This window comes from Lithobates pipiens, unplaced genomic scaffold, assembly GCF_037356315.1.
Source record: "Lithobates pipiens isolate NorthernLeopardFrog02 unplaced genomic scaffold, aLitPip1_a1.2 Scaffold_28, whole genome shotgun sequence".
Classification (NCBI taxonomy): Eukaryota; Metazoa; Chordata; class Amphibia; order Anura; family Ranidae; genus Lithobates; species Lithobates pipiens.
In genome coordinates this window covers 102,457,338-102,470,870 of record NW_027507789.1, presented here as the reverse complement: position 1 = coordinate 102,470,870, position 13,533 = coordinate 102,457,338, and the positions used below count along the sequence as shown (strand labels likewise).

Here is a 13,533-nt window from a genome sequence, read left to right as displayed (position 1 = left end):
GGCATTTGAAAGGCGGTAAAGAGGCATTATGTTGCCTCCTCACCACCTGTTTTAAGCCCGTAAATGCAGCAGCACTATACCACAACTGCAATCCAGTTGCGAGGTAGTTGCAGTGCAGGCCCATTCACCCTGGGTATACCTCCAGCTGCAGCCATATCATGTGTACACCCCCAGCTGTTCCCTCTGCAGCTAAAGGGGAAAAGTTGGGGGTGGTAAACATCTTAACCATGTAGTTTTACTGCCCCTCCAACCTGACCTGTGAACAAGCCCTTGGTTCATATCTGTGTGGCTGCATGTAGGGAAGCCCATTCATTCCATAGGGCTTCCCTACCCACAAAAATGCAGGGAAAAGTCCCCCAATTTTTTTTTTTATATTGAACTGCACCCAAAAGCACCCCATGTTTTCCAATGTGTGGGGTACCATTAAAGATCTTAAAGTGATTGTTGAAGAAAAAAAAGTTATACTTGCCTCCACTGTGCAGCTCGTTTTGCAGAGTGGCCCTGAACCTGCTCTTCTGGGATCCCTTGGCAGCTGTCTGCTTCCTCCTGCAGGTGCTTCTCACGTTCATGTGAGCTCCCTCGCATGGTGAGAAGCATCTGCGGGCACGCTCCCGTGATACAACCAGCGGCTATAGCCGCTCGCTGTATCACACGGGCCCAGCGCTCCACGTCAGTGGATGTGATTGACGGCCGTGTGAGCCAATTGCTGCGCTGCTTTCCATCCACTCGAGCCAATCAGCGGTCAGGCTGAACGGTGGAAAGGACGAGGGCGAGCGTGGGATTTTCAAAGGGTGAGGTAAGTAAAGCGGGGGGGGGGGGGGGGGCTGGGGGGCACAGGCACTGTCAGATGTTTTTTCACCTTAATGCATAGAATGCATTAAGGTGAAAAAACATTTACCTTTACAACCCCTTTAAGAATTAATGGTACCCTTAAAGAGCAGAGGCAAGAGAATTCTTGCGGGGCAAGTGTATTGGTGCTTGAACGAACACAGACAGCGTTTTAATGGTTCAATGGTCGGCACTCGTGCATGTTCACTTCATCAAATCTGGCCCTCTTTGAAAAAAGTTTGGACACCCCTGACTTAAATACTAAACCTTTTGCTGACATTTGTTGGTTTCAAGTAAAAATTTTCTTTTTCTAGAAAATTACTTTGAACCCCCAAAGGTGTGTGTGTGTGTAAATTTAGTAGACACCCTAAAGAATAAAAAATTTCCATTGTATTTGCGCAGCGGTCTTTAAAATGCCTTTTTTTTATTACGTTAATGAATTTAAAAAAACCAGTAAAGTTGGCTTTTTTTTTTCTTTGATTTTACGAGAATCATGATCTTTTTATTCTAAGCAAAACTTGATGAGTTTTTTTTTTTTTTTTTCTTCATTTTTGAATCGTGCCGCTCTACCACCACACTAGCCATTGCTGCTAGAATCACTTTTTTATTGATTGGCCTGTTGGCCAGGTTTCTACATGTTGCCTTGACCAATCCTCTGCCCATATATTGACCAGGTCTGTCCCTGAACTGACCCATTGGCTTGTCCAACTATAGTCCAGTCAGACACCAGTCCCAGCCATCCACTATGGACAACTGCGTTCATGGAACCACAGGAACTTGTTTTTTTGTTTTTTGTTTTTCCTTTAAGCTTCCTGGACCATAAACTTGACTTTCCTGGCTTATAAAAAACTAGGACTTCTACAGGTGATGCTTGCACTAGGCTATATTACATGATCTCTTAAAAGTGATCATTACAGTAAATTGTGTTTGATAAAGCTGGTTAATCAGTGTGACACACATGACCATGTCTTCTCACGTGCATCTTGAAAATTTGGGAAAAACTCAGCGTCAAAAAAACTCTAAACCTAAAAATGAATTTATCTAATGCTGCTCCCCTGAAAGAATACACTCCTCGGTTCAGATTTAGATAACATATAGGGGTGCTAGTTGGCAATAAATGATCAATGTGAATAATACCCCTCTCATTAACCAATATTTTGCCACTCTTTTAAACAAATGTAATTTGTGCAACTACTCAGTACATTCACCATAATATATAAATAAAATTAATTTTACAATTCATGTGATAAGATAACAGCAGTTACTGCAACAACTATATTAGAAAAGTCCTTGAAATTTGAACTATTCCAGTAAAAAGTTCCTTTATAGCGTGATTACCACACAGAATGACAGAGCTTTCATGTAAGAATGTAGCCACAACCTTCCACGTGATCCTTCACCACAACCTTGATTAGCCACACCCAATAAGTGATTGTAGTGTGTGTTTGTTTTTTTTGTTTTTTTCTTGGGTTCAATTTGTCAAATCTGGCAACAAAGACTTTATATTCCAGTTTTGGTTCCTTTACCTGAAGGGATTATCTATCCATTGAAGACACCTGCTCCAACGTCTTGGCAAGTGTGTCCAATGAATAGCCCTTTTCAACAAACCTTTCGGTAAGTATTTCAGCCTTATTGAAATCGTCATTTGTACAATTGCGTCTAATTCTCATTGTGCTTTGGGACTGCCCCTGATGATGGCAACTGTGCGTCGGCACATAGCCATTTCTATCAGTTTTTTTTTTTTTTTTTTCATATATCCTGATTTTTGGTAATTGTAAGGTCTAAATAGTTCAGTTTCATAGCTATATTCTGCTGTGAACTTTAGGCCATACTAATTGATGTTCACTTGAAATTCCTCAAAACTATGTTCCGACCCTCGCCGCAACAAAAGCACATCAATATACCTTTTGTAAAAGATTGATTTATCTGTTTTTTGAAAACTGTTTTCTGCCTCCCATTTATTGAGCACTATATTGGCCACGCTGGGGCATAGCGTGCCCCCTACCTGATTATACTAATTTTGTGCCCATAAATATTTCCCATTGCTAATTCAAGCCCTTTCAATAGGTACTTGATATGAACTTTCTTGAGTTTTGACTCTTTATCAAATGCCCACTGAAGAGCTCCCAGGGCATCCTTATTCTGAATATAGGTATAAAGGGATTCAACATCCACTGCAACCATAAGTGTATTTTTTGTGGCTGTTATATTTTTGTAGCAATACCATCAAACCCCTACTGTCCTTGAGATATGATGGGGCCCAATTGTTTAAAGAACCCATTGAGATTCTGACTTGGTGGAGGGGGGGGGGGGGGGAGAGAGGTGTCTGCCTTGCTAATTAAAGGTCGGCCAGGCTGTTCTCTAGTTTTATGCACTTTTGGCACTAGGTAAACTACTGGAATTTCCCAAGTGTTCTTCCAGGACAGCCCTTGAGAGATGGAGCTCCTCCCATCGACACAGGAAACACATTGCCACAGTTCAAAAGGCGGTCCCTCAGGTCCCTGGTCAGTCATTTGTGTTTCCTCCGTCGGAGGAACATGTTGCCAGGAACCTGGAGGCCCCTCTCAGGGGCTGCCTGAGAACCTGCAAGCCTAAGGGACCGGGTCCTGGTTTATGGCTGCAGTTTGGGTCCATACCTTTTTTCTTTGGCTCGGGTACCGTCCAGCTGAACCGGAGCAGACCCGTTACCCTCCTCCTTCCAGTGCCGAGGTGGCCAGGGGCAGAATGACGCCGGTTTCCCCCAGGAGTGGTGAGTGGAACCTTCCATCTTCCCTCCTCGTTGCAGGGGGTCGGAGACGCCGAGCGTTCACTTCCGGCGGAACCGCGTCATCACTGCGTGCCGAGACTTCCGGTTCCGGGTCTCTAAGGGTACAAGGAGGAGAGGGAGAGCCAGCGCTGTGCCTGTGAAGCCCGACCAGCGTCCAGCTATACCGGATTAGCGGCGGGATTCGGAGCGTCAGAGGGGGACCATGGAGGCTATTCCCCAGGATACTCCGGCGGAGACGGGCACCAGCCAAACCCAGGTAGGCTGCTGGGCATGCTATTACTCTGGTGGAGTGGTGGTGTTGGTAGGCTGGGCCCTGTAGTACCCCACGGTGGCGGTTTACTCACAGTGAGGTTGTTTGTTAGTGGTGATTCTAAGAAAGACATGGTGCTGACGCTAAGAAATCCTTTGTCTTCTTATTTTCAGGCTAAAGAGATGCCAAGGGAAGACAAGACAGGCCGCAAAAAGTGCCCTAATTGTGGGAATAGGTTGTCCTCTGGCTCTAACAAAGCCCTATGCAAGCAATGCATTGCAAGCTTGCTTAAATCTGAGGCAGATTCCCCTTTAGCAAAGTTTTTGGGCTCCTTTAAAGAGGAAATGGCGTCGACCTTTAAGTCCCTCCGGGAGTTAATCACTGACGTGGGATCAGCTGCAGCTGCCTCCACGAGTAAAACAACTATAATCTCATCCTCACCATGCCTTACAACACCCAGCTCAGGGGAGCCCCGTATGGTCAGGGAGCCTAGCCCCACGTTGATTAGCCCCGAATCCTCTGACACTGACTCGGGTCAGGAAGAGGATCAAGCAGCATCTAAAGCCTCAAAATATAGATTATCTCTCGAGGAAGTAGATGAGCTAATGGGGGCTATCTATGATACGCTGGAAATTGAGGGGAAGAAACTCAGTTATCCAGACATGATCAAATGTATGAGGCTCTGGGGAAAAGGAAAGCAAGGGTTTTTCCTATACATAAGGTGCTTTCTGACCTTGTCCTTAAGGAGTGGTCTGAACCAGACAAGAAGGTTTTCTTTCCTAAATCCCTTAAGAGAAGGTTCCCTTTTGATGAGAGCCCAGAGGCGGTCTGGAATAAAAATCCAAAACTAGACGCCCCTCTGTCCAAAATCTCAAAGCAGGCTGATCTGGCCTTTGAGGATATGGGCCACCTGAAAGATCCCATGGACAGGAGAACAGACATTGTCTTAAAGAGGGCCTGGGATGCCTCTATGGCAGGCTTAAAACCAGCTCTAGCCACTTCCTGTGTAGCTAGAAACCTGGAGTTCTGGTTATCACAACTACAAGAACACTTAAAGGCAGGCACTCCTAGGGGGGAGCTTTTGAAATCCTTCCCTATGCTTTTTAAGGCCACCAGTTTCATCTCTGACGCCTCCACGGACTCCGTTAAATTTACGGCTAAATCTGCAGCACTTTCAGTGGCAGCAAGGAGGTCAGTATGGATGAAAACCTGGGGGGGAGACACGGCGTCTAAAACCCGCCTGTGCAGCGTCCCTTTTACAGGAGACTTAGTCTTCGGGCCTGAATTAGACTCCGCCTTAGAAAGGACGGCGGACAAAAAGAAAACCTTTCCCGCAAAAAAGAAAAATTTTCAAAGAAAAATTTTTCGTCCCTTTAAGGAACCCTCTAAATCAGAGAAGAGTTCAACCCCCAAAAAACATTGGTCGGGACATAAAGGGAAAGGAAAAGGGGGCATACTGTTTAGCCGCCCCAATCAGGATCCCAAACCCCAGTGACGTCAGGGTTCCTGTGGGAGGAAGATTAAGCAAATTTCTTCCTCAATGGGAAGAGACAACCTCGAACGAGTTTGTCTTAAATATAATAAAAAGGGGTCATGCGCTGGAATTTCACAGCAACCCTCCTTCCAAGTTTCTGGTGACAAAGCTTCCAAGTCACTCAGAAAAGGCCAGGGCCTTACCTTTACTAATAGGGGAAATGGTAGATCAAGAAGTATTGACACCAGTCCCTATTCAGGAACAAGGGGACGGTTTTTACTCGCACATCTTTGTGGTAAGAAAACCGTCAGGGAGATTCAGACTAATTATGAACCTCCGTCCACTGAATCGCTCCATCCGTTACAAGAGATTTCGGATGGAGTCCATTTATTCCATAAAGAATCTCCTGCAGAAAGAGACATTTATGGCAACCCTGGACCTAAGGGATGCTTATCTGCACATTCCAATAAGGGAGGAATGCCAGAAATTCCTTCGGATGGCAGTGCAGATAGACACAAAGGTTTACCACTTTCAGTGCAGAGCACTTCCCTTCGGTCTATCATCCTCTCCGAGAATCTTTACCAAGGTTCTCGGAGAGGCTTTAGTTCCTCTGAGGCTTCAATCCGTCTCAATTATCCCCTACCTAGACGATCTGCTCCTAACAGCCCACTCAGAGAGCCGTCTTTCTCAGGACCTAGAATTGACTCAACTCAGTCTGAGTCGATTAGGGTGGATTGTCAGTCAGGAGAAATCCAAGACAACCCCAACACAGGAGATCCTGTATCTGGGGTACTGGATCAAGTCTGTAGATCAGAAAATTATACTGCCGGAAGAAAAGATTTTGAATCTGTGGCAGAGAATATCTTTTCTTCAATGCAGCCCCAAGTGTACGGTGAGGGAAGTAATGTCGGTCTTAGGTCTTATGACGGCAGCCATTCCAGCCGTACAATGGGCCAGGTTCCATCAAAGAGAACTTCAGGGTTTTCTGTTAGAACAATTAAAAGGCAGAGATCTGGAGGAGGAGGTATCGATCCCCTCAAGGGTAAAACGCTTCCTCTGGTGGTGGAAGGACAGGGAGAACCTAAACAAAGGGGTTCATTGGGTCCTTCCTATCACTTCAACACTAACAACGGATGCGAGCAGTTGGGGCTGGGGAGCCCACCTAGGCTCAAGCTGGGTCCAGGACAAGTGGACCCCGGAGGAGAAATGTTTCTCTTCCAATTGGAAAGAACTAACAGCAATCCTGAGAGCTGTTCTAGCTTTCCACCCCACAATACAGGGTCACCATCTACAAGTCCGTTCAGACAATACGACGGCTGTAGCATACATAAACAAACAAGGAGGAACCAGAAGTCGTCGTTTGATGTTGGTAGCCAGACGCATTCTCCAGTGGGCAGAAGCCAATCTGGAATCCATTTCTGCAGTTCACCTGAAAGGGGAGCTGAACAACAAGGCGGACTTCTTGAGTCGACAGAGGATTTCGAACCAAGAATGGTCCTTACACCCAGAGGCATTCAATCTCATAACAGCTCACTGGGGAGAACCAGAGGTAGACCTTTTTGCGAGCAAGAAAAATGCAAAGGTTCCCAATTTTTTCTCGCTAAACCCAGGAGATCAACCCCTGGCGGTAGATGCCTTGCAAACTCCATGGACTTTCAGTCTGGCGTATGCATTTCCCCCTCTTCATCTCATTCCGAGGGTCCTAGCAAGATTCCTCAAGGAGAAAACCCGTTTGATTCTAGTAGCACCTTTTTGGCCCAGGAGACCGTGGTTCACAACGTTGCTACAATTGACAGACTGTCCGCCTCTAAGACTTCCCTACAGACAGGACCTCCTGTCGCAGGGACCTCTTTACCATCCGCAGGTCGCCACACTGAAGCTGTCAGCGTGGTTACTGAGGAGGAAATCTTAAGGAGTAAGGGCCTGTCAGACGAGGTAATTACGACCTTACTACAGAGTCGCAAACCAGTCACGAGAGCTATTTACAAAAAAGTCTGGAAAAAATTCAATAGCTGGCTGAATGGCCGGGACATAAATACGGCTAATATTCTACAGTTTTTACAGGAAGGTGTAAACAAGGGTTTAACCCTAAGTACTATTAAAGTACAGATAGCTGCCTTAAGTGTATACCTAGATGAACGCTTACAGGAAAATCCTTTTGTCGCTAGATTCTGTAAGGCAGTCGCTAGACGCAAGCCAGTCAGAATCACAAAAGTCCCATCCTGGGATTTAGCAGTTGTGCTAAAAGCTTTCTTGGGGTCACCCTTTGAGCCTATCTCAGAGGCCTCCCTAAGGCTTATTACCTTTAAGACAGTTCTCCTGGTGGCAATCACTTCAGCCCGTAGGGTCAGTGAAATCCAAGCACTTTCCATCAGGGAACCATTCCTACAGATCCTAGAAGACAGAGTCATTCTAAAGACAGACCCTGGGTTCTTACCAAAGGTAGCATCTAGCTTCCATAGGTCCCAAGATATTGTCCTCCCTTCATTTTGTCAAAATGCAGCAAATGAGAAAGAGGAACGTTTTCATTTATTGGATGTGAGGAGGTGTATTCTAGAATATCTTAAAATAACAAATCCATTCAGAATCTCAGACTCCCTTTTTGTCCTTTTTTTCCGGACAGCGTAGGGGACAGAAAGCTTCAAAAGTAACCATAGCTAGATGGATTAGGCTAGCTATAGCAGAGGGGTATAAGGCCTTGAATAGAGATCCTCCTGAGGGTGTTAAAGCTCACTCCACAAGAGCGTTGTCTGCATCCTGGGCAGAAAGAGCTGGTGCCACCCCGGAGCAGGTATGTAAAGCAGCCACATGGTCAAGCTTTTCCACCTTTACAAGGCATTACCGACTGGACTTAATGTCTAGTCAGGATCAGGCCTTTGGGAGGAAAGTCCTCCAGGCCGTGGTCCCCCCCCTAATCTGGTAAGTACTTGGGGATCCTCTCAAGGGCTGTCCTGGAAGAACACTTGGGAAAACTGGAGTTAGTACTTACCGGTAACTCCTTTTCCGGTGGTCTTCCAGGACAGCACGATCCCACCCTTTATTTGATTGTAGTGATGTACTAATGTTATTACCTGTTATGGTTTATATGTTTTTCAGTTCCATCCTTCGGTTCTTGGTGAATGACTGACCAGGGACCTGAGGGACCGCCTTTTGAACTGTGGCAATGTGTTTCCTGTGTCGATGGGAGGAGCTCCATCTCTCAAGGGCTGTCCTGGAAGACCACCGGAAAAGGAGTTACCGGTAAGTACTAACTCTAGTTTTTGGGGGCATTTATCATCACGTAATCTGATTCCTTCTGGTTAAGAATTTTTTTTTATGTACTCCTTCCGTTGGCCAACTGGACAGTTCTATTTTTAGTCTTCCTGTAGGGTCCCCCTTTAATTTTCTATGTCTTGGTCACCCAATCTCTGCATTTCTTCATAGTAATGTTCTCTATTAAGAACCACCACTTGCCATACCTATCTACAGGCTAAAAGCATGTGAGCAGGCACAACCCTGCAGAGGTGGTGATTGACTGACTAGTTTTTTTCAATAAAGTGGTCAATAAAATCTGGTAATCTGAATCGCATTACAATCACTTATTGGGTGTGGCTAATCAAGGTTGTGGTGAAGGATCATGTGGAAGGTTGTGGCTACATTCTTGCACGAAAGATCTGTCATTCTGTGTGGTAATCATCACGCTATAAAGGAACTTTTTACTGGAATAGTTAAAATTTCAAGGACTTTTCTAATATAGTTGCAGTAACTGCTGTCACTGGGGTCTTATCACATGAATGTGAATTGTAAAATTGTATTTATACATCATGGTGAATGTACTATGAGTAGTTGCACAAGTGACATTTTGTTTGAGAGGGGTATTCACGTTGATTTTTTGCCAACTAGCGCCCCCTATTATCTAAATCATGTGTTTATCGTCATACTCGGGAGTAGCAAAACTTTTTGCACAAAAAAAATTGTTCACTTCAATACTTTTCACCCCCTTCCTGCCCAGGCCCATTTTTCCGCTTTAAACACTGTCACACTTTGAATTACAATTGCACGGTCATGCAACACTGTAGCTCATTTTTTTACTTTTGGTGGCATTTAATCATTTTTCGCTAAACCAGGGCTTGACATATTTGCTTGGAATCTAGGAGCCAGCTAAAGTTAGGAGCCAGGTCCGTAACGGTGATCTAGACCTGTCCCTGGCCTGACATGGAGACGAGTGAGGGGGAAGAAAGCAGCCCCCCCCCCTCCACCTGTCTCCAAGTCATTGCCCATAGCTCTTAGAGGGACATTTTATTTATTTTCAAATTACTTTTTTTTTTTGCATTTTGGTATCTGAGGTCTGACCCCAGATCTCATATTTAAGAGGACCTGTCATGCTTTTTTCTATTACAAGGGATTTTTACATTCCTTGTAATAGGAATAAGTGACACAATTTTTTTTCTTTGGTTTTTTTTGTTCTTAAAAAAAAGTTAAAATAAGAATTTTTTTTTTTTTTAAACATGCCCTGTCCCGCATGCATATGAAAGCGGTGTTCAAACCACACATGTGAGGTATCGCCGTTATCGGTAGAGCGAGAGCAATAATTCTAGACCTCTAACTCAAAACATGCAACCTGTAGAATTTTTTTTTTAAACTTCGCCTATGGAGATTTTAAAGGGTAAGTTTGTCGCCATTCCATGAGCGGTGTAATTTTGAAGCATGACATGTTGGGTATCAATTTATTCAGCGTAACATTATCTTTCACAATATAAAAAAATTGAGCTAACTTTACTGTTATTATTTTTCCCAAAAAAAGTGCGCTTGTAAGTCCGCTGCGCAAATACGGTTTGACAGACAGTATTGCAACGACCACCATTTTATTCTCTAGGGTGTTAGAATAAAAAATATATATAATGTTTAGGGGTTCTAAATGAAGGGAAGGAGATAGGCAGGGGAAGCTCCATTAGCATTGCAGGTTGTCATACCAACGGCCACCACAAGAGGGGGCCAGATTCCAGAAGGAATCATAGGCCTGCAGAAGGCCTCAAAGCTGCGGCCTCAGTTACCAGCCGCCGGCGGAATGGCCTGACGCGATCACGCTGGAGGGGTCCACAGAGACAGGATACTCCCAGCTGTGCTGCACCAGGTCGCTAATTCTAGTCGCAAATGCGACCCGGTGCCCAGGTTTTGTTGCGCCTTATGCTAAACAAATGAAGACCAAACATTTTGAGTGTTTTATTTCATTTTTTTTTTTTTCCCCTTATGCAGCTGGGAACCAGTTGTGATCACTTAAAGTGGAAGTAAACCCATCGATTTAAACAGTTAAAGAAAAAGGCATGCCGGGAATGCTAACTGCACATTGGCTGTGCTCTCAGCCAAACTATCAAACCATCCAATGGCTGGTGTCATAATGAATCACATGTGCAGCACCATAGCAGTTGAAGATTAAACAGAGGCAAAGATGGCAGCTTCCTTGGCTGAAAACGATAGGGGAGCTTACTTCCACTTTAAGTGTTTTTTGTGTGTAAGTATTTAAAATTTTAAACAGGGTGGTTTTAACAGGCAAGCGTTTTCTTATACTTTAATCATGTGCTGCCCAGGCCAATTAACACATTTCTCATATTTAAAATCTGCATTTATTTTTGGAAAGAACCCCCCCCCCCCCCAAACATATATTCTGAAAGCAGGGTCCCTGGAGAATAAAATGGTGGCAATTTGTCATCCCAAAATTTGCATAGCCAATTATCAAATTCGCTTAAATGCATTTTAGTGCCCAGAAAATATCAATTGGTAAAATATAAGATGCGCTGAGTAAACGGCTATTAAACATGTCTAGATTTAATTTTGCACACCCTTGAAATGGTACTAAAATATCTTTAAAAAAAAAAACTCTATAGGAAATACTGTAAAAGCCTTTAAAGGTTACCGACTTAGAGCTACACATTAGTTATTGCTGAGGAATGGGATACTTGCTATTTTGTGTTTATTTTTCTGCCCTGCCTAAAACGTTTGGGACAATTCTCATAACGCCTACATGCCACATTTTGTAACTTGAAAACCCTGTCATTCTAGATGCATCTTATGCAAGTCTTCATTTTTCCTCATGTTTGTTTTTTTTCAGGTTGGAGACAACGTTATGGTCCTCAACAGGTTTGGTTTATGGCAAGAACTGGTTACTGTTCAGACAAGCCACACATTCCTTATGCCAGCAGGAATGAGCTTTGAGGAGGCTGCAGCCTTGCTGGTGAACTATATAACTGCCTACATGATTCTCTTTGACTTTGGCAATCTGAGACCAAAACAAAGTGTCCTCATCCACATGGCGGCAGGTAAGAATTTTTCATTACATTTTTAGAAATATCTGTATTGCATACTTTGGTCCAGCCTGGCAAAATAAGCAAGAATGTCTCCTACTTAATGAGCTACTGGGGAGACTGAATCACCATAACTGAGAGCTGCTACGGTGGCCACATGTTGGGTTCTGTCCTAACTGCTTCCCCTTTGCACAAAACAAAGGGTCACTTGCTCAGCATTACTGTTATTCATAGAATTTGTGTGTGTGTGTGTGTTTTTTATGCAAGGGTTTCAGATTTTACAAGATGGAGGAAGGATGGTGTCACAATGTTTCTGCCTCATTGGTTAAACACCTTGTATCCATTGAAAAATTGTGTTCTGTGAAAGTTGTGCTGAGTTGGCAAACCTCTGTGTTCTGTGCGTATATGTGAAGCCGTTCGCATAGAACCAGGGCCTAGAAGATCAGATCGGAGCTATTCCTGTAGTGGTACTGACTAAATGATTTTCAGCTTCCCCAGCAGGGTATCGGGTATGGGATGCATACTTGTGAACAATATATAAAGTGTATCTAAAAAAAATGGTGTGAGTCAGTGCAATAATTAAACTTGTACGTGAAAACTCAATTTTTGTTGGTCTACACACAAAGTATTACATCTCCAACAATCAATACATACTTGTGCATATTGATATATATGCATCGATGAGTGAATAAACTATGTCAAAAAATGACACAACAAATTGTAAAGTTGTGAAGACAGTCCTTTATAACAGGGAAGTCCCAAATATGAGATGAAGAATCAAAAGAACCATCCAATTATAGTTCAGCCGAGCAGCCACCTATGTGACTATACCACCACCTTAATAGATGTAGGCTTAACAAATGGTGTTGACCCAAACTAACATATATTCTAAGGGTCATACGTGCTCAATACTCTGGTTATGGGGAACGAACTTCCCAGATCAAAGGATGGTTGAACTCAATATGGAAAATGTCTTCCTCCAACTTATGGACCTGAACCAATTTTCTCCACTTAACAAAGATCTCCGACACCAGCCGAAATACATACATGGGAGAAGGATAGGGCCATATAGCGTAATACCGTTTAAAATATTTTAAAAAGTAACAAACTTACATTTACGCAGTTACTGTAGCGCTTATCAATAAATAGGCAGTAGTGGAGTTCCACTGACGCGTTTCGTCCTCTTGGACATCATCTGGGGTGTACTGCCACTGCTGCCGAACTTGCTTATTTAAGGTGCAAATGAGGCAGATTCCACCCCTGTGTCATCATTTCCAGTTTGCGGCCAAAATGGCCACTAGGCGTGCGTTCCGCGCCTCCCTTCCATAGCACAATCGTGTGTTCCACCTGGTATCTGCAAAGGATATGTTGCCAAACCAATGACATAACTTGCCAGGGCACCGCTTGGCATGCATTGATCCAGAAAAGGGTAGCTTTAAAGCTCCCCCCCCCCCCCCCCCCCCCATGACTCATTAATTTTAGGCACACAACACACGGAAGCGACGTGGAAGATGTCCGTCGCGTCACTTCTGGGTCGTCCAGGTCGCATTGAGGCTTGTGTTCTAAGCCTCAATGTCTTTGTTACTACTGTGTGAAGCTGCCAGAAGTGACTTGTAAAGACAGCGCGTCACTTCCGGTTAAAAACCGAACATCCTCAAAACCAGTGCACAAAGCCTCAATATCGCTCCACTATCCACATCACATTGGACAGATTTCTGAGTTGTATATAAAGCCAGTATTTACACATGGCAATATTAATAAAAAATTTACGTTAATAAATGAATTAAATATGACCATATATCCCTGCATAACCCACACTCTGTGTAATAGTGCAAGGTATACATTTTAAAATCTCCTTGTCACCACAAACAAACCATATGGTCGACGGATATCTAATTATGATATGTGTATTGGCTTATAACACGCACCCCAA

General features: G+C 44.0%; 1 protein-coding gene across 1 annotated transcript in view; it reads left to right on the top strand.

Annotated features, from left to right (window-relative positions):
- VAT1 (vesicle amine transport 1) overlaps positions 1 to 13,533 on the top strand; it is a 186,498-nt gene that overhangs the window by 71,731 nt on the left and 101,234 nt on the right. The window contains exon 2 of the mRNA XM_077459499.1: positions 11,408 to 11,615. Within this exon, the coding sequence (XP_077315625.1) occupies positions 11,408 to 11,615 (208 nt within the window). The remainder of the gene's footprint in view (positions 1 to 11,407; positions 11,616 to 13,533) is intronic.